This window comes from Sorghum bicolor, chromosome 1 (assembly GCF_000003195.3).
Source record: "Sorghum bicolor cultivar BTx623 chromosome 1, Sorghum_bicolor_NCBIv3, whole genome shotgun sequence".
In the NCBI taxonomy this organism is placed as follows: Eukaryota; Viridiplantae; Streptophyta; class Magnoliopsida; order Poales; family Poaceae; genus Sorghum; species Sorghum bicolor.
In genome coordinates, this window is record NC_012870.2 from 13,874,295 (window position 1) to 13,900,086 (window position 25,792).

General features: G+C 48.3%; 2 protein-coding genes and 1 long non-coding RNA gene across 3 annotated transcripts; 1 reads left to right on the forward strand and 2 right to left on the reverse strand.

The window, feature by feature from the left end:
• LOC110431965 lies at positions 4,515-5,079 on the reverse strand. Its single transcript, XR_002449422.1, has 2 exons — positions 4,914-5,079; positions 4,515-4,830 (listed from the first exon to the last, which is right to left on the reverse strand). It is a non-coding gene; the product is annotated as an uncharacterized LOC110431965 (long non-coding RNA).
• Positions 5,134-6,313, reverse strand: LOC110437555. The gene is made up of 5 exons (XM_021466042.1): positions 6,068-6,313; positions 5,964-5,987; positions 5,775-5,848; positions 5,245-5,696; positions 5,134-5,143 (listed from the first exon to the last, which is right to left on the reverse strand). Exons 1-5 carry the CDS (start codon positions 6,261-6,263, stop codon positions 5,134-5,136), a joined length of 756 nt encoding a protein of 251 aa, XP_021321717.1. The 5' UTR covers positions 6,264-6,313.
• LOC8064491 (cyclin-D5-1) lies at positions 16,318-19,078 on the forward strand. Its single transcript, XM_002464183.2, has 5 exons — positions 16,318-17,041; positions 17,132-17,218; positions 17,309-17,615; positions 17,714-17,847; positions 17,954-19,078. Exons 1-5 carry the CDS (start codon positions 16,691-16,693, stop codon positions 18,185-18,187), a joined length of 1,113 nt encoding a protein of 370 aa, XP_002464228.1. The 5' UTR covers positions 16,318-16,690; the 3' UTR covers positions 18,188-19,078.

Sequence of the window (25,792 nt, forward strand, 5' to 3'; positions counted from 1 at the left end):
GGTGTCCTGGTGCACGAGACAGGCGACAGTAAGGGAACGGTGCAAAGACCCGTCTACTACGTATCTGAAGCTCTATCAGGGGCAAAACTGAACTACACGGAGATAGAAAAAATCGCATACGCGGTCCTGTGTGCATCAAGGAAGCTCAAGCATTACTTCCAAAGCCATGAGATTAAAGTGCCCACTTCACAGCCACTGGGTGATATCCTTAGGAACAAAGAGGCTTCCGGACGTATAGGAAAATGGGCGGCCGAACTATCACAGTTTGATATCACCTATGTCCCCAGAACCTCCATCAAATCTCAAGCCCTGGCTGACTTCATGGCAGATTGGACACCTTCGAACAAAAACGAGGAGAAGGTAGTCGATGAGCCGTGGACGCTGTATACAGATGGCGCCTGGGGCCAAGCGGGAGCAGGAGCAGCAGCCGTTCTAATCGCACCATCTGGACTCAAACTAAAGTTTGCTATACGACTTGAATTCAAAGCAACAAACAACATAGCTGAGTATGAAGGTCTCATCCTCGGGCTGAACAAAGCTAAGGCTTCGGGAGCAAAAACCCTACTCATCAAAACAGACTCCCAGGTGGTGGCAGGACAAGTGGAGAAGGAATACCTAGCACACAACCCGGAGCTGGCAAGGTATCTGGCCGTCGTAAGAGGCCTGGAGAGAAGGTTCAAGGGATTCACTCTGCAGTACATTCCAAGAGCCGAAAACTACGAAGCAGACGAGCTAGCGAAGGCAGCAGCCAACAACACCCCCTTGCCAGAAGGAACCTTCCACCAGATTGTTACAACACCCGCAACCGAATCGTTGCCAAAAGCCTTTCGCTCAGTCCTGCTAACAGAAAGCGAAGATTGGAGGCAGGCAATAACTGATTGCCTCAAAGGCGAGACAGCTGTAGATGACGAAGCAACATCCAAGAGGATGGAGGCAAGAGCAAGGAATTACACCTCCATTGACGGGATCCTGTACAAGAAAGGCGTAGTCCAACCTTTGCTGAGATGCATATCACAAAGCGAGGGCAGAGAACTCCTACAAGAGATACACTCAGGGATGTGCGGGTCTCACATTGGACCCCGCGCGTTGTCTGCTAAAGCACTAAGACAAGGCTTCTACTGGCCAACTCACATTAAAGATGCTGAAGAAATAGTGAAGACATGCAAAGCCTGCCAAACCTTCTCACCAATTCAGTCAGGACCTTCAGCACCAACTCAACTCATACCAGCATCATGGCCGTTGCAGAGATGGGGAATGGACCTGGTAGGGCCAATGCCAACTGCCCAGGGGGGAAACAAATTCGCAGTCGTGGCCATCGAATACTTCACAAGATGGATCGAAGCTAAGCCACTGGCAACCATAACCTCTGAAACAATCAGGAAATTTTTCTGGCAGAACATAGTCTGCAGATTCGGAGTCCCACGCTTGCTCACAGTTGACAACGGGAAGCAGTTTGATTCAGACAGTTTCAAGGAATTCTGCCATCACATAGGAACCAAAATTGCTTTCGCATCTGTTTATCACCCAGAGTCAAACGGGGCCGTAGAGAGAGCAAACAGAACAATATTCTCCGCAATCTCCAAGACCTTACTCAACCTACGCAAGGGGAAATGGGTTGAAGAACTACCAAGAGTTATATGGTCACATAACACAACAGTTTCAAGAACAACTGGGTTCACTCCATTCAAACTCTTGTACGGGGAAGAGGCAATGTTGCCCGAAGAAATCAAACACCAAAGCCTGCGTTCCATGAAGCAGCAGTTGGCTGAAGACGAAGAGTACTGCAAGGAAACCTTAGAATCAATAAGACTTGAGGCAGTGGAGAACATTACCAAGTATCAACAAGAAACAAAGAATTGGAGAGACCGCAAGGTAGTACGAAAAGACATACAAAATGGGGACCTGGTGCTCAAGAAAAAAGGAGATCACCCAAACGCTGGTAAATTGCAACCCAAGTGGGAAGGACCTTATACAGCAATACAAGCGGGAAGGTCGGGATCCTTCTACCTGAAAGACCTCGAAGGTAGAACCTCCACCCACACGTGGAACGTCGACAATCTACGTAGATTTTATATTTGAGTGTAAGGATGACCCCTGCAAAATAAGCGGCGGCACCCACATCCCTAAATACGCTTGTTTTCTTTTTCTCTACTTTTTCGCATTCCAAGGTCTGCACTCTTTTCCTCACAGGGGTACTCCTACCAGGAGGTGAGGTTTTTAACGAGGCAGAACCTATGTAAAAACCTCTGAATTATAAAGAGGAATCCACCCCAGAACCAAATCCCAAAAGTCGAAAAACAGCCAGCAACGAGGCTGTAACATTCGACAAAACATCACGTGATCACAAGGACCCTCCGTAGCTTTCATCCAAAAGCTAAGAAAGCTCGGAACGTCCTCAAAGGTGAAAAAACACCAAATCCTTAGCAAAAGACCTAGCCAAGAGCCGGGCAGCAAGGATAACATGGCCAAAAAGTGAAAAAGTCCTGTCCTCCTCAGGCATCACAACATGGCCAGAAGGAACAAAACCTTCAAACCTGACAATGACCTGAGGAGAATCAGGCATCAGGGACTATATTATTTTTGCCAAAAGGCAGCGTAGGTTTAACATTCAAAGGACAGACCTCAACAAAATCCACATAACCTTCACCAAAATAAGGTTGCAGGTATCCTGCTACTCCAAGCAGACCCCCAACAAACAAAGTGTGAAATCAAAACGAAACTACAATAACCCTCGGTCAGATACAGCCAAACCAACTACCACAACAACCATCAATAACCCGATAATAAATTTTTACCTAACAGAGTACATAAAATAAATGCATGCAAGCCTATAAAACCAGGCTCACCCCCCCCCCCCCACCCTCAATCAGGATCAGCATACAAAGACCCGAGCACCGAGTGCAAACCTAGCAGCCAAAAAGCAAAAATCCTAAGCCACCATGGAAGCAGGAGTTAGCCTCACAACACCAACAAAAGTTTGTATCGCACGAAGCTTCGTAATACTAGAACTACGGCGTTGTGATGAACATCGACCACAAAGTCGTGTACAGCCACAACAGAAACAATGGAAGTCAGACTCAGAGGTCTCTGAAGGGTATCGCACGAAGTCTCGTAACATCCCTTCAGAACCTCCGACTTAGACAGCCGAAGGTTCTCCTCGACAACACTCCACGGGAGTCGAGCAAAGGAAAAAAATAGCACAATTCAGCGAAGGATCCTTCGCACCAAAAAAGTCGAAGGTTCTAAGCCCAAGAAACGGCGATCCTCCGCGCAAGAAAAAATCAACAACTCCTTCGCAACATCAAGCATCAAGAACAAGCAAGCCACAGCAACACAAAGATCCTTAGGATCAACACCACCGCAACGTTGCAATATATAAGTGCTGTAGCGCGAAGGTTGTAATGAAAATGAGATCGAAGGTTGTAGCAAACTTAAAAACTTTATTATCGATGAAGAAATCATTACAAAAGTTCGTTTACAAAAAATGAATAAACTCATCCTTCGACCCATAAAAAGTCGAAGGTTGCAGCGAAGGTTGCAGGTAGCTTGTACAAGTTCAACTTACAAAACCTCCTTCAACTAAACAACCGAAGGACCTATGAGTCACGTACAAATTATAGCGCGAAGGTTGTCAAAATTAAAAGGTGCGAAGACCATGTAGTAAAAATGTCTGATCTTTATTAACCGTATACAATGTGCATAACACAAGCTTACAACAAAAAATGAGAAACATCCTCCGACCGTAAAACTCCGAAGGTTCTAAGACCCTCGCACAATTCTAACATACGAATCTGGAAAAAGCCTAAGATCATCACAGTAATCACGTACAAGGAAATCAACTAAGTCATCTATACTACGCGTAGGATACTTGTGGCGCCACCAGTCAATTAAATAGCCCCTCGCATACAAATCTCCGCGCTTGAACGTCACCGGGGTAACGTAACTTCCTTCGACAAAGTTCGAAGGAAGATCTTCCAACGGAGAGGAATTGACAACCTGCGCGCAGAAAATAATAACTACAAATCCAACAAAAACGAAGGATAAAACTAAAAATCCAAACGAAGCTTTCGAACCTCCGGAAAACCTTGAAGAAAAGGCTCAGCAACATCCTCAGAAGCCTCCGCCACCCAACGTACCCTATCTCTCTCACCAAAGATGCGAAGGATAGGATATGGGAACTACATAAACACATCAAATCATGTCATAAAAAATATATAACCAAAACCTACGATAAACGAAAAGAAAATCAAAATCATCAACCTAAGCCGGAGGCCATGAACCTCGGCGCGCTAGCGACTGGATAAACCCAGAGCCTTCGCCATCAATATCATATCCAACAAACTCGAACATGTCCACCAATCTCATATTAGGGAAGGCAACTTGCCAATACTCCCACAATTCACCAGAAACATAAATCCCTTTGTAAAAAAACGAAAGGGGAGTAATGAAACGATCCTGCGCAGGTCCTCCGCCAGAGACCTGCGCAGGATCAAAGTGTAAAACAAAGGCTTATCTGAAAACAACTCAATATATTATATTTTAAACAGTCTTTACAAAATAAAGCACAACCTCCGGCCTTACTTACAAAAAAAGCGTCACACACTTGGACGCAAAAAAGACTAAGAAAAACCTAAAAACTAAAAAGCCTCACACCTGAGGCGGAGGAGGAGCAGGAGCTTCGGGAGTCTCTGAAACCTTAGCACCAGATCCCTCCGGAGCTTTGGCACCAGTATCACGAGCCTCCGCTTCGGGCTGGGTCGGAGGGCACGCCTCACTCGGGGGACGCGAAGGTCCGGCCTTGACAACCTTAGCCTTCTTCTTCGCAATCTCCTACAAAATACCAAACTTAACTAACAATGCAAAGCTGCGAAGCAAAGTACAAAAAGAAAAAGAAATAACCAAACAATACAAACCTCAGCTCGACGATCCTCCGCCATTTTCTTCGCCTCACCCCGCCCAAACCTAATCCAGAACGAACTGATGAAGTTCCGGACAGATTTGCGCAGGGAAGAGGTCCCTTCGCCAACGTCCTCCGCCGCGGCAAAATCCTCCTTGGCAACTCCCTCCGCGTGAGAGCAACCTCCGCGGCGCAAAAGCCTCGCGAAGGAGCTAACCGCGGCCAAAGCCCCAAAATCAACAGCACCTCCGACAAAGTCGGGGAGCATGCGGATATGAGACTTCAGCCACGCGAGGGCAGCCCCAACATCGCCGCCAGGCGGAGGAGCAGAGGTGCTTCCCCCAAACTTCGCAAGCGAGTCGGCATAGAGCTCGACAATAGCTGCAGCCTCCGCTTCCGCCTTCCGCATGCGAGTCTGCAGCTCAGCCGCAGACGTCCGCTCAGCGTCAAGCTCTTTGCGAAGGCGTTCAGCAATGTCCTCCGCCTTCTCAGCTCGCTGCAGGGCTACATCCCTAACTCTCCCCGCCTCAGCAACACTTGTGCGGAGGACCGCCACAGAAGCTTCGGCATCCTCCTTCTCCTTCCTTAGAGCCTCCGAACCAGCCTTGTAGTCATCCCTCTCCTTCTTTAGGGAGTCAACCTCCCTCCTGACGGAGGAAAACTCCCTAACCTCCTCCGACAGACGAGCCTTCTCAGCCTCCAGGGTCTCGTTCTCCTTCTTCAGAACACCAATTGCCTCATCACGGCAGATAACCTCCCGAGAGCAACGCTCCTCTAAGGCTGCAGCCATGTGATGACCCTGCGCAAAAATAAATAGTTACAACAAACCTCCAAGTGAAAAAACTGCGAAGGAAGATTCGGCAAAGTGCAAACTTACAAGGCTATGGTGCTCATATTGCACGCGAAGGAGCGTGTCAAAGTCCATGCCGCGAAGCTTCTGACGAAAACGATCTGTAAACCAAAAACAATTGAGAAAAAACATCGTAAGAAACAAAAAACCATTGGCGGAGGCCAGAACACTAACCTCCGACCAAGGAATGAACCTCGCGCAAGGCATCAGTCCAACCTGTGATCGAAGGTTCAGAAGCACCTGCACATAACAAAAACGAACCTTAGAATAAAATGACAAAAACAAACCGAACCATTGAAACCAAAAAAGAGGAAACTCACCAGGACCAAGAACATCAGCAGGCGAAGGCCTGTTGGCCAACGCGGAGGGCGCAGGCTCACGCGGCGGAGGAACGGCAAGCCCCTCCTGCGCGACGCTGGCGCCCTTAGCCATTTCCTCCGCGGTAGCCAGCCCAGTAAAAACCTCCGCTGAAAGATAAACAAAAAAACATGAGAACAAGTCAATCAAAACTTGCATAAAAACAAAATAATCAATAAAAAATCATTACCCATGTATAACGAGTTAATACCGTCACCAGCCGGACAAGGGGGAGCCACCGCCCTCCTGATCCTCCGAACGGAGGCGGACTCAGCCTCGTCGCTGGACTCCACCTGAACCTCCTTAGGCGGAGACCCTCCGCCAACCGAAGCAACGCGCGGACCCTCTGACTCCGCAGGATTCGCCTCCCGCACAGGGCTCGCCACGGGGGCCTCCGCGTCAGAGGACTCCTCCCCAAGCAGAGACGCGAAAGGCGCGCGCACAGAGGAAACCGCACGCGAAGCTTCAGCTTCAGGAGCTCCACCAGCAGCAGCTTCAGGAGCTCCACCAGCAGCAGCAGCCTCCGCAGGCGCAGAAGCTACCGAGTTCGACTCGGCACCAGATGAGCGGGCGGAGGAAGACTCCACAGGAGTCTCTAGCACAACCTCCGCCCTCCGCTTCTTCGCAAGCTGCTTGACTGCGCCACCCCCTCTCCTCTTCTTCGACTCCGCCAAAGCGACAGCCTTCGAGGAGTCCTTCTTCTTCTCCAACCCAAGCAAAACATCCGGAGGAATAACATAATCCTCGTACTCAATCCCCAATTCCTCAAAAACGCGGTTAAACCGGGGCATCGTCCCAAGCGCAGACCTCCGCTGGAGAAACTCCTTCTCCGAGATCTTCCCGACGATCCTCCGCGCAGATACCTCCACGCGATCAAGGAAGGACTCCTTGGTCTCATCCTCCGGAATACCCGCGCCGAACCGGGGAAACGGCAACCCCTCCGGAGGACCAAACACAGGAACTTGCACCATCTCAATGGTGAACTCATCGGTCCTGCGGCCAAGTGGCCAGTAGTCAGCAGCGACCATTTCCTCAACCAAATCCCGGCCTCCGGAGTATCGGCATGCCAACGCAAATGCCTTGTCACAAGCAACTCGTTCCTCCGACATCTCCTGCGAAGGATCAACCTTCGAGAAAGGCTTCAGCTCCTTCATCAGCGACGCGTAAGGATAAACTTTGTCAACGCTGCCGTCATCCAAAGTCTTCGACGCAGCGGGAGTCCTCACGTAGAACCAAGCTCTCATCCAATCCTTCTCCCACTTCCCCTTTTGGCAGTAGGAGATTTCGCACCTCGGCCCAGGCATTGTGCGGCGCGGCATGAACGCGCAGCTTCCGAACTGCGCAATGCACTCGACACCTTCGGCATCCTTCACCTTCTTAGGCTGGCGCTGGAGCTCAAAGTACGAGCAGAAGGTGTCGATGTGGGGCATGGCTCCGTAGGATTCGCACGCCCACGCGAATTTGCTAAGGGTCAGTATCCCATTGGGGCTGAAATGCTGCAGCTCCACGTTGAAGCTCTCCATCACTTCGCGAAGGAAATGATACGGAGGCATCCGAAGTCCGCAGGTGAAGAAGTCCCTGAATACCACCGCATACCCCTCTTCGGGCGCAGGCACCGTCTGACCAGCAGGAGGAGCCTCCGCACGACCTTCCTTGAAAAATCTAGCCTCAACCATGTCAGCGATATCCTCCGCCCTCACAGTCGACTGCCCGAATTCAAAAGTAATCGCCGCCATCCCCTCAAACTCCTTCGCACTTATCAGATCACCAACAGAAGCTTCGACGTCAGACAACGTCTCCTCCAGATCTTGAGCTTCGGCCGCCTCAAGCATCCACTCCTCAAACCTCCGCAGCCAACCTCCAGACCTCACGCTAAGAAAATTGCGCAAAGGACCAGAAAAATCTGACCTCGAAGGACGCGGTGAAGGAAGATGAGCCACCGTAAAACCTCCGACAACACTTGAACTAAACGCACGCAAGCAACTCAGAGAGAAAAACGTAGCGAAGGAAAGTGTGCAGGCAACGAGCAGCAGGGGTGAGAGCTCAGGGCTCCCCAGCACCTCCTTTTATAGGGGGGGGCCTGCGACCGCGCGACCGTTGCGATTCCCCGCGCCCAACGGCTATAAGCGGAGGAATCGGGCAGACCGTTGCGCTTCATCAATGCCAACGGCTAACTCCAACGGCAATAATATCCTCCGCAATCCTCCGCAATCTAACGAGCGTAGGATACTTAGCAGCAATGATCGGAGGATCCCGGCAAAATAAAGAAACAAGAAAAATTACGACTAAGTGAAAGAAACAGTTATCCAACATTTGCTAACAAACACATCCTGCGCACCAGGGGGGAAGGCAGCAACCATGCTCGTGACCTCCGCAGCGTAGCATGTTTTTGAGCGCATGGACCGCAGGAGTGCCATTAGCCCAAAAAGGGGGGAACTGTTGGGGAAAAGCTGCATCCTTCCCCCTGGTAGCGCCGGAGGTTATCCTTCACCTGAGGAACCTCCGACGTCTGGGACGTCGGAGGATAACCTTCGACGGGGAATACTAATGTTGACGACTCGTCTGGTCATGCAAAGTGTGTGCAGGGACTGAAGCACCGGCGGAGGTCCGCGAGCGAGGAAAAGGTTGGAACCTCCGACCCTCCCGAGTCCGAGGATAACAGGAGAACGCAACCAGGCCAAGCAACCTCCGACCAGCCGGGCTGCGGAACCTCCGACACCGAAGCGTCGGAGGATCCACAACTGGGCGGAGGCTCCGAGCCTTCGACCTGCTGAAGCCCAGTCGAAGGATGAACAAAGAGTTTGCGACGTGAAATTACGCGAGTACATTGGGGTCAGTAGACTGCGATGAAAGAATATGCTGGAATATTCCCCCACCGTCGCGGGGCATTTATGTAAATGTCGTTGAGTCGGTCTCCGAGCCCTATATAAGGGGCGTGATGCCGCCATTAATAGGGAGAGAGCATTCACTGTATTCACCTACTGTTGAGTCCACTGTCCGCTATCGCTCAAGCCTCTCACGGCACCGAGTGAGAAGGTTCTCGATCTACTGTACTGCTGGGGCGTGCGAAGAGCATTTTCCCAACATCTCATTTGATATTTAGACATATACATGGAGTATTAAATATATACTAAAAAATAACTAGTTTTACAGATTATGACTATTTCACGAGATGAGTCTTTTAAGCCTAATTAGTCCATGATTTGATAATGTGGTGCTGCACCAAAACTACAACAAATATGTGCTAATAATGAATTAATTAGGCTTAAAAAATTTATCTCGAAAAGTACTTATTATTATCCAAACAAACCGATGTGACACACTGACACTCCATGTGATAGCTCAACTATCGGGATGACGTGCTTGCCCTATGATGCATATTACTCGGTCCAATCTTCTTTTTAACGGAGTCCTCTTCGTGACCTTCCTACAAGCAACGAAGAGGAGCACCCATTAGGTCATAACTTAGGATACTTGTTCGATGGGGGTATAGTAGTTTGATCATGAAGGACTCGAGTTCTCTATACTAGTGATAGTACGACCCTCGGGTATCATGACGATGAACATATATATGATCCGGCCCTTTAGACATAGGGTGACTGAGCTAACTACTCAGAGCTCTACATCTACAAACGTGGTTTCTCCATATCGACTTGTTACACAACGCATGGTCATATATACCTTCTGTGATCTACTGCAATCCTTTATATATTGTAACAGGACTAGGAAACCAAGCTTATAGTAGAAAAGAAAGCCAAATAACCTTATATGTAACTCTGCCCCCTCAGACTATATAAAGAGTCTGCGGTGACTAGATTGACAACCCCAAACGGCCATCATTGCAACATCCCCCAAAGCCTCATTAGGCAACACTCATCATACACCCGGCACATAGTGGACAAGCAATACAACTATATACGACATAGGCTAGGGAACCCATTTGCTGAACTAGTATAACTCTATGTCTTGTGTGTGTGTGCTATCATCTAGATTGCTAATTGTGTAACGCTCCATAATCACAGCAGTAACAAAAGCACCAACACGGTAGAAAATAAACAGAGTTACCAAGCAAAACTAAATAATTTTGATTGGTTTTGTAGTCACTAAACACGTGTGTTTTTTTATCTATGTTGTACTGTGTAATTCTCAAAAAAAACCTCAAACTTTCACTGATGCTTTTAAGGTTGGAACCCTTGCGGCAGCATGGGTTGATGGATTAGTATATTGGCTCTAATTAATTAATAAATGCTTTGCCAACACATTCAAAAAATCATGAATGAATAGCAACGTAGTCTAAAATGACCCTAACTTTGTTCTTGATCTCTTGCAGTTAAAATTGATTTATTCTGAAGTTTATATATAGTCACCGTAGGAACTGGGGAAAAGAGGATGATTCCCACGTTCCAATCGGAGCGCTATAGATGTTGAAGTTTCAATATTACACTAGAATTGGACGCTGAAATATTAATATTATATTGTAAGGTCAGACTCCGGTGATGTCTTTATTGTGTCTAGTAGGCAGCCATGATTTTCTTCGAGTCTCCTTTCAACTTTTGGGGATAGCCGGATAGGCTTTGTCTAATTGCTAGTAGTATCCTATCATAGACCGGACCTACACGAATGAGAGGATATGAGCAAGTGGTTTTGTCTCACAGTCACACTAGGCACAAGAAACGTACACATACTAGGTCCTGCTTGGCAGCATCAAGAAGTTGATGGTTGTTAACTACTCTTGGGGATGACAGGTGGTAAAAAGGAGGAGAGATGCTATAAAAAAAGGTGGTTGAGATTAACCTCTCACTGACTACCTTTATGTACATAAGGGCACTCACAATGCAAGACTCTATCACAGAGTCCAAGACACTTAATTACATATTATTTATGATATTTTACTGATGTGACAGCATATTTATTGAAGAAAGAGGTAGAAAAAATAAGACTCCAAGTCCACATTTTTCGAGGTAATAAATAACTTTAGACTCTATGATAGAGTCTGTATTGTGAGTGCCCTAAGCTACTCTGTATGGATACTTTTATACAGCTCATAGTTAATTTTGCATGCTACCAAAAGCATGTAAAAATGCAACTGGGCCTATTTTTTAACTCCCATTGTATACAAAATGCACAACTTTCGCACTATCCATATGGAAGTAACCAAAACCTTTATCATATTATCATAGCCAAAATGGAATATCTCATGGACCATTATTGTTCATCGACTTCACTTAACAAACAATTCCACGGTGATAAAAAAAATTCCAGCGAATGTGAAGATATCCCAAGCTTCACCTTTAGCATCCTTTTCCACCTTCCCTTGCCTTAATTCTTAGCAATTCTCACAGTGAATGAAACTGAGCATACAGCTATTTTGGGCCAACCTGGCTAGGTTGTTGTTTTTTTATGACTGGCCAACCTAGCTAATTATGGTGCATATATATGTATCCCCTAGCAAGAAGGCCTATGTTTTTTTAAGGTGCTCCCTTTACCCTAAATAATAGATTCTTACGAAGTTTAGGATAGATTAGTATGATAGAGAAAAGACCATATCAACCTTCATCAATTGGAGTAGTTTGCACACTTATTCAAGAGGGGTGGGAAACCCCTACCCGTTAGAACGTGTTTTTTAGGCACACATGCCAACCAACCAGAATATCACAATGGTGCGTGCTTCGGAGAGTTTAAGGGTTGAAATAGTTGTCCAAACTAGAAAGTACTCCCTCCAATTCAAAATCGAAATGTAGGCCATTTTAAGGTTATGTTTGATCAAATCTGTCTAAACTGACCTAACAACATATATATGATAAGTTAGGGCTTGTTTGGATATGGGTGACTAAACATTAATCACCCCTTTTAGTCCTCTTTAGTACCTAAAGTCCCAAAAAGGGTTGAAAGGATCAAGATGCCCAAGCGGGGGTGAATTGGGCTTCTCTAAAAATTTAAGCAACCTATAAGCTCCAATTCAACCCCTTGTGCCTAGTGTGACCTAGAGAGCTACCGGATAAAAGTTTTTGCAACCTAGTTCCAATCCTATTCTAGCAAGGCAATTCTAAGAATGTAAACACAAAGTAAAAGCTAGAATGTAAAGGAGTAGTGGAAGAAAGTGCTCGGCGATGTTTTGCCGAGGTATCGGAGAGTCGCCACTCTCCACTAGTCCTCGTTGGAGCACCCGCGCAAGGGTCTTGCTCCCCCTTGGTCCGCGCAAGAACCAAGTGCTCTCTACGAGCTGATTCTTCGACACTTCGTCGCGGTGAATCGCCCAAAACCGCTCACAAGCTTGACAAGAGCCACCCACAAGAACTCCGGGTGGTCTTCGTGTCTCCAATCACCACCGAACCGTCTAGGTGATGGCGATCACCAAGAGTAACAAGCAAAGAACTCTCACTTGACCCAAACAAGGCTCTAGAGAGTGGTGGATGCACACTTGACTCTTGGAATTCACTAGAGAAGGATTCTCTCAAGAAATCACTCAAATCTCAATCTTCTCTAGGCTCTTGCTACTCTCTTGCTCCACAACAAGTTTCTCAGATGTTCAAATGGGCAAGAGAGCTCTCATGGACGAGGTGGAGGAGTATAAATACTACCCACGAAGTCCAAAGGTCAGCCAACCGTTTTCCACTGAAAACGGGGTCACCGGACGCTCTTTATGTTGCACCGGACGCTCTGCACCGAGCGTCTCGTGCCCCATAACGGCTAACTGTACTTGCGTCTGACAGGTCACCGGACGCTAACTCTCAGCGTCCGGTGGCACCGTCCGGTGCTCCGGGGAGTTTTACATGCTCCCTGCGCATGGAACCGGACGCTACCCGGTGCGTCCGGTGCTAGCGTCCGGTGCTCCGGGAAGGTTTACAACCTCCCTGGGTATGGGACCGGACGCTGCCCGGTGAGTCCGGTGCCAGCGTCCGGTGCCTAACCCTAAGCACCGAGAACTCCCAACGGATAAGGTCCTCACCGGACGCACTCACAGAGCGTCCGGTGCAGCGTCCGGTGCCCCCCTTGGGCACCCTAACTTCGTCGAAACGCGATCGCTCCAAAACGAAGTTGGTTCCTCTCAATCTAAGGACTGTCTCTGAGCTGCCTAGTGCTAGGTTTGCCAAGTGTGCACCACACCTAAACCTAAAGCCTTACCTAAGTCAAGCTACTAGATCAAAGCCCCTCTTAATAGTACGGTCAAAGGAAAACAAAGTCCTAAACTACTCTAAGTGCCCTTCTTCACCATATGGCACTTAGACGTAGTCTAGTCTTGACGATGTCCATCCATCCTTTGAAAACAGAAACGATCTCCACTATTAAGTAGGCATGTATGTCTCTGTCCATCGAGTACCTATTACCATGACCTTACCTATGACTTTGCCTCTGCAAAACACACGTTAGTCATAGTAATCAATAATGTCATTAATCATCAAAATCACTAGGGGCCTAGATGCTCTTTCAAGGGTGACTAAACCAATTAGTCCATTAGTCCCTTGTGGGTGACTAAAGGGGATTAAACTAGCCAAATGACACTAGCCTACCCCTCATTAATGCGCACTTCCCACACTACTACACAAAAAATTTATCGAGGCGGGCTAAAATACTTAATCGAGGTGGCACCTCGGAGCAAAGGTCACGGTTGATATGACTTTTTGCGAGGCTGTTAGATGCTCGCCTCGGTTAATCAAATAAAAAACAAAAAAGGAAAATCCCAGAGGACCTAGATCTGGGCCTCTTGCCCTGCCGCTAGGAGAGTCGTGCTCCGCGTACGCGCCGACAACTCGTCGTGTAGTCGCCGCATCCATGCTCGCTTTGCCACCATGAAGATCCACCGCCCACTGCAGTACATCCGTTGTGGGTGTGGATGACCTCGCGCACCGCCGTGGGTGGAGGCCTCCAAGCCTTGGATCAATCCCGCCATGCCCTTGGCCCCAGATCCACGCCACTTGAGGAGCTTGAGGGAGAGGGAGGAGCTCCTTGCTACCTAGATCCACGTCGCCAGAGGAGACAGAGGAGCTCCTCGTGACACCGTCGGTGGTGCTTGAGGGAGGAGGGAGGAGCGCCACCGGGAGCCACCACCTTCGCCCCACTTGGAAGTTGGGGAGAGGCTCTACCACCGGATACAAAGGGGAGGAGGAGGGGCGTCGAAGGGAAGGGGAGGGGAGGAGGCGGTCGATGGGGAGGGGCGCTCAGGTGTCGAGTTTTGCGAGGAGGGGAAAGGAAGGGCGTTAGGCATCGCAAGCAGCTAGGGAGAGAGAGTGTGGGTGCGGCTGAGGAGGAGTGAGGAAGTAAAGGTGAAACCCTAGGTCTAGTGTGTGTGTGTGTGTATATATATATATATATATATATATGTGACCTCGAAATTGGGCCTCTTAGGCTGGCGGGCTGGGCCAGATTTACTGTGGCAGGTGGAGTTATAATGCCCGCCTCGATAAATGATTTACCGAGGCGGTTACATTAACCACGGTGGGCATTTTAAGGGTGCCCGCCACAGTTAATCAATTTTGCGAGGTAGTTTATGTAATCACCTCGGTTAATAAAAAATGACCATCTCAGTTAATACCTAGCATTAACCGAGGTGGTTGAAATCTTTGCCCGCCTGAGAGGGTGTTTTCAAAAGGTCACGATAAATCTTTTTTGTAGTAGTGCCAGCACGTGGATCTTCCTGAGTAGTCCACACGAGTTGCGGTGCTCCTTGTGCTTCCCCTCCTCAGTGAGGGGCTCCTAGAGCGCAAGGAGCGGTGGCGCCGGGAGGTGGTGCACACTTGGAGCACGACGGTGTGGTCTGGGTAGGGGATGGCAGCAACGAGCGCCTTGGCTACGAGGTGGAGTAGGCAACCCATGGCGGATCTCCCTCTTCTTCCTCCGGCCCTGTGTGGGGGCAGATCTCCCTCTACGACAGCTCGTAGATGTCAACGTGCGGTGGCTTCCCCGGTGAGGGTGAGGCCACCCCGATAGTGAGATGCTCCGATCCCGCCCCCTCTTTGGCTGCTTTCCTAGCGACGAGGCCGTGTACTTCCTCTGCCCAGTGCGGTAGCGAGCTTTGGGGAGATCAGGCGGTTGGTCCCCATCGGATCTCCCTGACACGCGCTTGTGGTTCCCTCTCTCCTCCGGTGGCACGACAACAAGCTCCCTCTCCCATGGCCGTCCTCCTCTATGCATTAATAGGGGTATTTTGGTCATTAGTCCCTCCATCCAAACATGGTATAGATTTGGAGGCCCTTCCTTAGATGCAGCATAGAGATTCATGGTTGAACTACTTTGATGGATACAGAAGTTGTAGGTCATCATGGATCTCCCATTTGATCCGAGTTGGTAATACGATTCAACACAGTAAGACTAGTCTCAATGTATAGTTTCATGGCACAATATAAACTAGGTAACCGGGCCACATAAGTTTTATGAGGATGAAACTCCTCTCTCTGAAACTCATTCATTTAATAACTCTGCCAAATCAGCAATTTTACTTATGTGACATTCTATTTAATGTGCATGACACTCTCATAAAACATTCGTTGAGACTAGGCTAAATGCATGCAAATACCTCCAACAAAACAACGTAGATCCGTGGTTGTGAGAGGAGCTTCACTGCACATCATTGGACTTTGAACCTGCCCGCCCTACCGGATGACAATTTCGAGCAGTGCCTCCTCCAAGTCAGAGAAGTGCAGAGGCGGGCATGGACATGGACATGGACATGGCTGCCACCGCCCGGTCAAGCCCGGTGATTGGAGCTCGGAACTTCGAGCCCCCATCGGCATCTGCACTGACTACGGCGCGGGGCGCCTGCCTGCCAGCGTGCCTCTTCAAATTTTACTAAGGCCTTGTTTAGTTCTAAAAAATTTTGCAAAATCGACACTGTAGCACTTTCGTTTGTATTTGATAAAAATTGTCCAATCATGGTCTAACTAGGCTCAAAAAATTCGTCTCATCAATTTCGACCAAACTGTGCAATTAGTTTTTATTTTCGTCTATATTTAATACTCCATGCATGCGTTTAAAGATTCGATGTGACGGGGAATCTGAAAAATTTTGCAAAATTTTTTGGGAACTAAACAAGGCCTAATCACGACATCTCGATGCGTAACCAAGGGGTATCTTGCTTGACCAACAACACGCCGAGGTCATTTAGAAAGGAAAAAAAAACCCAAGTACAGTAGTAGTACACTCCTAGTAGTAGTATAGAGTGATTAGCAGACGCACTCGTACAGGAATAGGAGTATCTTTCTTGACCAACAGTCTGCCGAGGTCATTCAGAAAAAAAAAAAAAACAAGAACCAGGTATAATCTACTCCTAGTCCTAGTAGAGTGATTAGCAGACGATCGAGTGAAATGAGAGAATCTCATTCTGTGTCTCTGCGTGTGAGAGGGAGCGAGAGAGAGCGCCACTTAAAATAGAGGATGTGCTCGGCTCGGCTCTAGCACCAGCCACCTCGCTCGTCTTCCACCTCAGCTCCTCCTGCACTAGTGCATTTCCACCGCCAGCCAGCCAGCTCCGGCGGCCGGAACATATACCGATGGCACTTTAACAGGTTCCTCCGATCCGGTCCACGGCCAGGTTCCGGCGCCGGTGTGACAAGTGGTCGTCGATCCATACCGATACCATACTACCCGTAATGGGGGAAGCAGCAGCAGCAGAGGAGGGCTGCTCGGCCGGCTGCTCCTTCTCCTCCTCCCTCATGTGCCTGGAGGACGGCGCCGACCTCGACGCCGCCGGCGGCTCCGCGGAGGGCGCCGGTGACGTCGGCAGGCTGGCCGCCTTTCTTTACGGCGACGCCGGAGAGGACCACGACCAGGAGGAGTACATGGACCACCTCGTGTCCAAGGAGACCAGCTTCTGCTGCTCCCCTTCCTCCTCCTCGCCCGTCTTCTCCGACGCCGGCGCCGAGCCATGCCCTTCGTCCACGGCTTCCTCCGACGAGTGGTTCCGTTGCGCGCGCCGCGCCACCGTCGAGTGGATCTTTGAGGTGATCGATCGATCGATTCAGCACAAGCATCCATCTTTGATAATCTTTCCATTCCTCTGAGTGACCACCGCCGGCCGGCGCCATTTGCAGACGCGGGCTTACTTCGGCTTCTCCCACCGCACGGCGTACCTGGCCGTCTCCTACATGGACCGCTTCTGCCTCCGCCGGTGCATGGACGTGCGTGATCCATCCATTCCATCGATGGTCGATTTCACTGATCACGCCCCGCCGATTAACTGACGAGGTATGATGTGCGTGCGCTTGCAGAGTTCAGTGATGCCCTGGGCGGCGCGGCTGCTGGCGGTGGCGTGCGTGTCCCTGGCGGCGAAGATGGAGGAGTACCGCGCGCCGGCGCTGTCCGAGTTCCGCGCCGACGACGACTACGACTTCTGCAGCGTCTCCATCCGGCGCATGGAGCTGCTGGTGCTGTCCACGCTGGGGTGGCGCATGGGCGACGTCACGCCACTCGACTACCTCCCCTGCCTCTCCTCCAGGCTACACCGAGATGGCGGTACCGGCGACGGCGTGCTCGTCGCCGCCAAGGCCGCCGCACTTATCTTCTCCGCCGCGGAAGGTTAGCCCAATTGCTGCCCAACCGCATTCGCAGCTGCCAGCGTGCTGGGAATCGAATCTGAATTATAGTGCGTCCGTGCCCGTGCTCTGTTCTTGCAGCTGCCAGCGTGCTGGACTACCGGCCGTCCACCGTGGCCGTCGCCGCCGTCCTGGCGGCGGCGCACGGCGCCATGGCAAAGGAGGCGCTCGAGTCCAAGATGAGCAGCCTCTCTCCGTCCTGCCTGCTCGACAAGGTCCGTGCATTGCCCAGCGCTCTGCTGTTTCCGACACGTTCTGGCCTACTGAAACCTCACATCATCTGTGCATGCGATTTCTCCCCGGTGCATGATGACCAACCAGGACGACGTGCACGCCTGCTACAGCACGATGCTGGGCGAGAGCTCGTCGTCGGCAACGGCGACGCCGAGCAAGCAGGCGGCCAAGAAGAGACCGCCGCCGCCGCCGCCGCCAGCCAGCAGCTCCGGCTCGACGTCGCACGAGTCGGTCGGCGACTACGCGGCCTCCTCGCTCGCGGCCGCGGCGGAGAGCAACAAGAGGCCGCGGCTGGAGCTGCCGGCCGTCGTCGGCCCATGAGAAGCACCGCCCGCCGCCGGGACACGACCGTTTTTTTCGCCGGTTGTCCTGTGCCGTGCCGAGGGCCGGGCGGGACCAATCTTCTTCACCAAATGCAGTTTTTTTTCCCCCAGCTTTGACTTTTCAGTTGTTTGATTGATTGATCACGCGCCGCGCGCTGCTGGAGAAACGGTGACCGGCAGTGCCGCCGTGTTGGAGATGGATATGGAGAGCTTTGGTTTGGATCCTTGTGGCTTTGTGAGTGACTTGTGAGATTGAAGATGGCGAGAGAGCACGAAGAAGAAACAAAACAAGAGGACAGAAGAAAAAAAAAGTCTCGAGCTTTTCTGAGGAGAGGAGAGGTCGAGGAAATCTCCACCGACCACCACCACACCACGGCACCACCGGGGATGAGAAGCCCGAAGCCGGTAGGCCCGGCGGCGGCGGCCATTCTGCTGCTGGTGGTGGCCCGTGGCCGGCGGCTAGTTGGATCTCCATGGTGCTGGTGCTGGTAGCTGCGGCGTCGCAAGCGAGCGGCATCGGCATGGCCCCATGGCTGGCGAAAGTGGATGTGTACATGCGCTGTGCGTGAAGATGGTGACCCAGCGAGAGGGGGTGGTTTCCTCCTCGCAGACCTGTACTGTACCACGTGATTCTCTTGCTCTTTTTTCTCGCCCCTGCTGGCTGCTGCTGCTACTGGTACTTGCTAGTAGATGCTACTGCACTGTCTTGATCTGTAGGAGTAGCGAGTTGTAACTGTAATGTAACCCTACTACATGGCTCTGAGAAGAGACGCATTGGGTATCAGCAGACTCAAAGCTACATCTGGGGTCTGGAGCTCGATGGTGCTCCATGCAGACATGATGTACTAGAGCATCAGCTGGCAGTGCCGTCCAGTTCAGAACTCGATCAGGACCTTTCTTGCACCCTCCTTTCGTTGAGCAAGATGCAGATGGCAGCAGCCAGTATCCAAGGCGGCCTTTTTCTGCAACCTCCAACCTGGGTCTGCCATGTCTGGGTGATCACTGATCATCATGCATGCTGTTACTACATGCGATGGTCGCAATGGCAACGCAATGCAACCAACAGTGGATGGAGCTGCAAGGCTTTTCAATGTACTTTCGGTATCTCTCGGGACGGCTCGCGCGCCCGCTCACGTGGGGGCCGGGGAACAATGCAAAGAATGAACCCGCTCGTCCCCCACTGGATGATCAAGTTATTATATTGTTGAGGAAAAAAATAGGGAATTCATGCACCAAGCTCTGCTGCAAGCCTTTACCTTTAAGTTAGAACGTGGGAAACACCATGCCTAGCTAGCAAACGAGAGGGTGAAGTGGCATTTAAACCCATCTCCCCCAAAACTAGTTGTTACACTCTAAGTTAATCAAAATCTAGCCCTATGGTCTTTCTCGAATTAGCCATTAGACCCTCATAAACTTAACAAGGACTGGACACTCTGGTAAACACTAGCACCCAACCAGAGGACCCATCCTCAAAGACCACTTAAGGTTATGTGAGATATCTGTATCTCTCAAAATTGAGAGTGACATATTGGAGGTGATTCTAGTGCATTTGCATTGAGTTGTTGTATCTAGTGCCACTAGTAATCGAGTTGAGCTGCAGGATTCTTGTTACTCTTGGTGGTTGCCTCCATCTAACGACTTGGAGGTAGCGGATGTAAGTTGAGCAGCTTTGCTGATTGTTGCCGACTCCGATCAAGTCAATGTAAGGGTCTCTTATGCTCATCCCTATGGAAGATCGTGAAGAGCAACTCTAATGGAATCATGGCTAGTTAGAGTGCACCATTTTAATTAGTGGTTCTTGTGGTACCCTTGGTGGGTCCAGCTTGTCACGCTAGTTAGCTCACGCACCTTCGCTTGGAGGCTCGCCACAACAAGAAAATAGGTTGCCGACAAGCAACTAAACCTATTTACCCTTGCATTACTTTCATACTCTTGTTGTGTGGTAGTTGCTTGACTAGCCTAGTTATAGTTACTTCTATTTGCACCTCTATCTAGTTGTAGCTTGTTCTAGTTTGTTGGTAGCTTGACTAGCCTAGGGATCTTTCTTTACAAAAATTCCTAGGAAAGTCGTTTTCCTATTGCTTTCTGAGTCTTTCCTTAGGGTTCTAGCCCTAAGGAAACTAGTAGATTTTAGTAGTGAAAGTTATATAAAAAGGTACTAGCATTTACAATACAAAATAAGTACTATTAAATTAATTATAAAATATATTTTTGTAATAAACCTAGTTAGAGATATAAATGTTAGTACTATTTACTATGAACTTGGTCAAATTTAAGCTACTTTGGCTTACATAAATTCTACAGTTACATTTTTTGCATGTGAAAAAGGTATATATTTCATTCAGAGGAGAATAGAAAACTAATCCTTACGCTTAACATCGTGAAAATCAAAAGGTACCGTACTATATGGCTTTTTTTGGAACGACAATAAGTGGCCGACAATGGTACGTCTTGATGATTTTGGTGTATCTGGACACCTGATAAAAACCTGATTCTGTTTCTTAAAAAGGACAGGAGGAAAGAAAAGATACCACGGCCAATGATCAAACAAAAGAGTAACTATACTAATAATGTAAGTACTGTACAACCTTAATCTGGTCGAGTAAACACTGACGGCGTGCATTATTTTACTACTCAAAGTACACCAAATACTGCATGTAAAAGTTACAAGTAGAATATACTATTGTCTGTTCTGATTTCTGAATCTGAATTAGGATTGATTATGAGAGATAGATATGGTGGTCGGAAGGAACAATAGTTTAAACAAAAAAGATGATTATAGAATATGTAGGTCCTCAGTCACCATTGCAGTGAAAAAAAAACAACCTTGGAGACACGGTTTGGTGAAACTCGTTAACCCAAAGGAGAATAAGGTGGGTTACACAATACCCTGGCTTTTCTTCATACACATGCTTGTCACATTAACAGGCCTCTGATATATACTGCAGTAAAATAGAGCGCACTTCTCGCCATCTATAAAACTAAACGATTTCGATTCAATCAAATCTATATAAAAAAAATACTAGTAACATTTGCAAGTGTGAATCTCCGGATCAGAAAGAAAGGAAATGCAGTCTATATCAATGTTTTCCTACATGCTAAACAGTAAACAGTCAGTCACCTCCCGTTTAGCCATTATTCGAGCTAAACAGTCCATTAAAAAAACTCGACCTGCGGGGGCAAGACAGCTCCCGGATATTGCATTAAGAAGAAGACCTTCTCACGCAGGTCGAGAAAACCCCCGAACCTCTGCCCCACCCATACACAGCGGCACCGTAGCTCATGTGAGATTGGGGCGGCACCGTAGCTCATGTGAGATTGGGACCGGGCCTCAGAACTGTGCTTTGGCATGGGACAGACGAGGGGATTTTTTTAAACCTTAGCCTGAAAATTCGCTCCCACGGGGAGTCGAACCCAGGACCTAAAGAGTGCCGCCGGGTTCCTCTAACCAACTGAGCTAGAAGCCCTTTGGCAACAGTCCATTAAACAAGATAAACGATCAATTAAACAGGCTAAATGATTAAACTGTGTAGCGTTTACACAATGTTTAAACGGTCTAAACGGCCGTTTAGATGAACAGTGATCTGTATACAGCTGTAGGTCAAAGGTCTGAAGTCTGAAGTCTCAACTGAAAGCCTGAACAAACGATAGCTTGCGTTGCGTGCATCAGCAGCAGGGTATGGCCGTATGGGTGGCCCGTGCATCAAGCGCGCGCGCGCGCACACACACACACCGCACTACAGAGGCAGCTGGCACTGTCAGTGGATTTTGATGAGCACTGAGCAGTGGGTATTATCTGTAGAATTCTGGTCTGGAAGGACAAGGAAGAGAGGCACAGCCAAGAACTCAAAATACTCCAGATTCCAGGCCACGCAGTAGAGCATTTTGGCATGCAATGCAATAGTAACCTCTGACGAGTGACGACTGACAAGGTCAAGGAATCATTGGTGTCCTTGCTCAATTTGACAATTCCTCTTCTCCTCCCCTTTTCATCTGCAGCTGCCGGGAAAACTGTGAGTGACGGTCGCTCTGCGTCTGCTCATGATCTTAAATTCATGTCGTACCACTGGGCGGTGGGCAGGCACTAATCCTACCAATCCGCAGACCTTATGGTTGAATTAATAGACTATCATATGATGATTATCATCACATCCTCTTCCCCTGTTCCTACCTTTTGTGGCCTAAATCGACTTGCACAATAACGTCTCTGCCATCAGGGGCGAAGCTAGGCTTTGTTATTGGGGTCAACTGACCCCAATGAATTTGTGAAAACTCAGTAATAATTACTGTTATGTACTGTTCTTCAATGGCAAAGACCCCTATGTACATTAGTACTGACCCCGGCGCCACTTTTGGCTGGCTTCGCCACTGTCTGCCATTGAATTGCCTCAGTAGAATCAAACCATGCAATGCAATACACCAGCAGCTCAAAGCTAAGCCTGGAATTGTTGTGGAAGAAAAAACACTGATGAAGTAGTTACTGATTGTGCCTGATAACTTCAAACGAAACAGAGTGATTGAGTAAAATTAGGAAGCACACATACCACTCATATATATGAAGTGTTTGTTTGTCTTGTCCTTTTGACATGATCTTTTTGGCTTTTGGGCCGGAGCTGGCTGGGCCTGGGCCCGATTAACCGGCTACTGTAGTTGGTAGGCTAGCTAGTCAACCACACCATCCATCCATCCACAGCCAGTCGCCCGGACGGATGTACATGTACTTGCGCCATGGCAGCTTTGTTGTGCTCGCGTCATCTGTCTCCGATGGCACGTACTGTACTCCCCCTCGATCGGCCTCTGCTGCGCTGCGCTGCGCTGCACTGCACCACCACCACCACCACCACCACCTTGTGACAGAGAGAGATGTGGTGGTCCTTGCAAAGCTTCGTCGTCTGCTGCTACCTTCGGTTTCTGCATGTGGCACGTTGGTAGCAGTAACCAGGACGAGTAGGTGACACTGGCTGTGGTTCGAACCGAACGCCGTGGCTTATACGGCGATGAAGCGTTGGATTCTCGATTCTGTCTGTCTGTGGCACGGACTGGCACTAGTACTGTAGTAGACCATGGAGCTTGCTCAGCGAACAGAAGAATGACCCACAGGCCACACTAGTTTCTCGGACGACTGTTGATCCAAGACACCCGGCCCGCACTCGTAAGGAGCACTGTTTGTTCTGCCATCGATGGATGGGCTTGTTTAGTTCACCAAAAACCAAATTTTCATTAAGGCCTTGTTTAGTTCACTCTGAAAACCAAAAAGTTTTCAAGATTCCCCGTCACATCGAATCTTGTGGCACATGCATGAAACATTAAATATAGACGAAAACAAAACTAATTACACAGTTTAGCTGGAAATCACGAGACGAATCTTTTGATCCTAGTTAGTCCATGATTGGATAATATTTGTCACAAACAAACGAAAGTGCTACAGTACCGAAAACTTTTCACTTTTCGGAACTAAACAAGACCTAAGATTTCTGGTTACATTGAATCTTACAATATATGTACAGAGCATAAATATAGATAAAAACAAAACCTAATTACATAATTTATCTGTAAATCGCGAGATGAATCTTTTGAACCTATTTACTTCATAATTAAATAATATTTGTCAAATAAAAACGAAAATGTTATGGTACCCCAATCCAAAAAATTGTGGAAACTAAACAAAGCCTTAATAATAAATATGAGACCGAAACCAACCAAACAGTCACCGTATTAATGTTTTTTTTAATTGATAGATCTGTAATCTATAATATTAGTATTAGTATAGGGAACGAACTATTTCCTACAAATTTACAACTTCCGTTATTGAGATGACGAAGAAAAGTAGTCTTAATTATATTCTTGTGGTTGAGGAAAAGAGACCTTAGCTTTGCCGTGTTTGACAGGTTCTAAGAGGTACTACCGAGGGCTGACAGATATCAAATGACGATTATGGCATGCACACTAGTGTCAACTTGTAGGTGGTGTAATTTTTCGAGACAACTTAGCAGACAATATGTAAAATGAGTTGTATTTTAAGTTGTCTTGTATATAGCAAACTTAAATTCATTAGCTTGTGCATAGAACAAAGTTCATTACTGAGTTCCTATTTAGGCCTTGTTTAGTTCCCAAAAATTATCTAAAAATTTTCAAGATTCCCCGTCACATCGAATCTTGCGGCATATGCATGGAACATTAAATGTAGATGAAAACAAAAACTAATTGAACAGTTTGACTGTAAATCACGAGATGAATCTTTTAAGCTTAGTTAGTCTATGATTGGACAATATTTACCAAATAAAAACGAAAGTGTTACCGTACCCGAAAACAAAAAAATGAAACTGAACAAGGCCTATATGACAACAACTCGTACGACAATGATATATGACCATAGGTTTCTTGGTAGCCTCAAAATTTCTCCTATGAGATAGTTGTTTTGCGAGGCAACTAATTTTGATAGTTGTTTTGCAAGGCAAATAATTTTCTCTCCACTCCCCCCCCTAACCCACATCACACGCACACAGCCCCCTCTCCTCTAAATCATATTCTTCCACACTTTCATTTTGCCATTTCATTTCTTTCCACCTTTCGTTGGTCTATGGTGAACTTTTCTTCATTGTTGTTCTTGGCGATCGACATGAGTGTCCACCTCCTGCACCAATCAGCACGCATGTCACCACTGCCTCCTTATCTCTCTCATTCCCTTGGGAAAAGGGCCATCGCATCGACCCTCGTGCGAGGACACTCCCCGGCACCCCTCCGCAACCTCCTCAACCCTTAGAGCAAGCGCAATGTATCTTGCCGAAGTCAGCAGTAAGGTAGGGCCAAAGAGCAGGTGACATTCGGCATTAGACCCCCTTCACAATGTCTATCCGATATATAGTAGGGCCCAAATAAAAAATAATATTGACCACCACTTCTTTCACAGCGCTACATGGGTTGCCAGAACTCTGATCCGCACGAGTTCAAAGAGAATACAATTTTTTTATGCCTTATTACCCAGTAGTAGTGCTACTACCGGATGATGCTATTACCGGTTTTTACTTTCTCTTCACAATGTATCTTACTGGTATTAAGGTCTTATTACCTCTTCTTATCCCTCCATTGCGGAAGCCCTTAGGGCGACCTCAGCAACGCCAAAGAAATCGCCAGCGATTTAAGCTGCAGAAACAATAAAAAATAACATGAGAGAGCACACACCCTTGCATGTTTCGAGATACAATTTATTGGACATCGTGGGAGACTAGCGAGTATGGCAGTCCCTCTTCTGACCAATAGGAAAATCCTCGTTGCGGACGCCCTTATGCTTCCTCATTCGCATATGTTTATTTTGAATAAAATAATAAAATATAATCTGAAAAAGATCAAAACTAGAGAAACGGCACTGGGTCTCGGCCCGTCTATCATGTCCTTCTACGAGGAAGGCCCGGATCTGCGTTCACGTTTTGTCACTGGCCTCATATATAGGCCATTTCCCACAAACACGTGGGCTCATCACAAGCACGCGGCCGATCTTTACGGATAGGAAAGCACCGCCACGTAGCCCATCACAAACACGTGGGCTCAAAACCGGCATGGCCACCCGCCGGCCGCCCCGGCTGGCTGCGAGCCACCGGTGAGC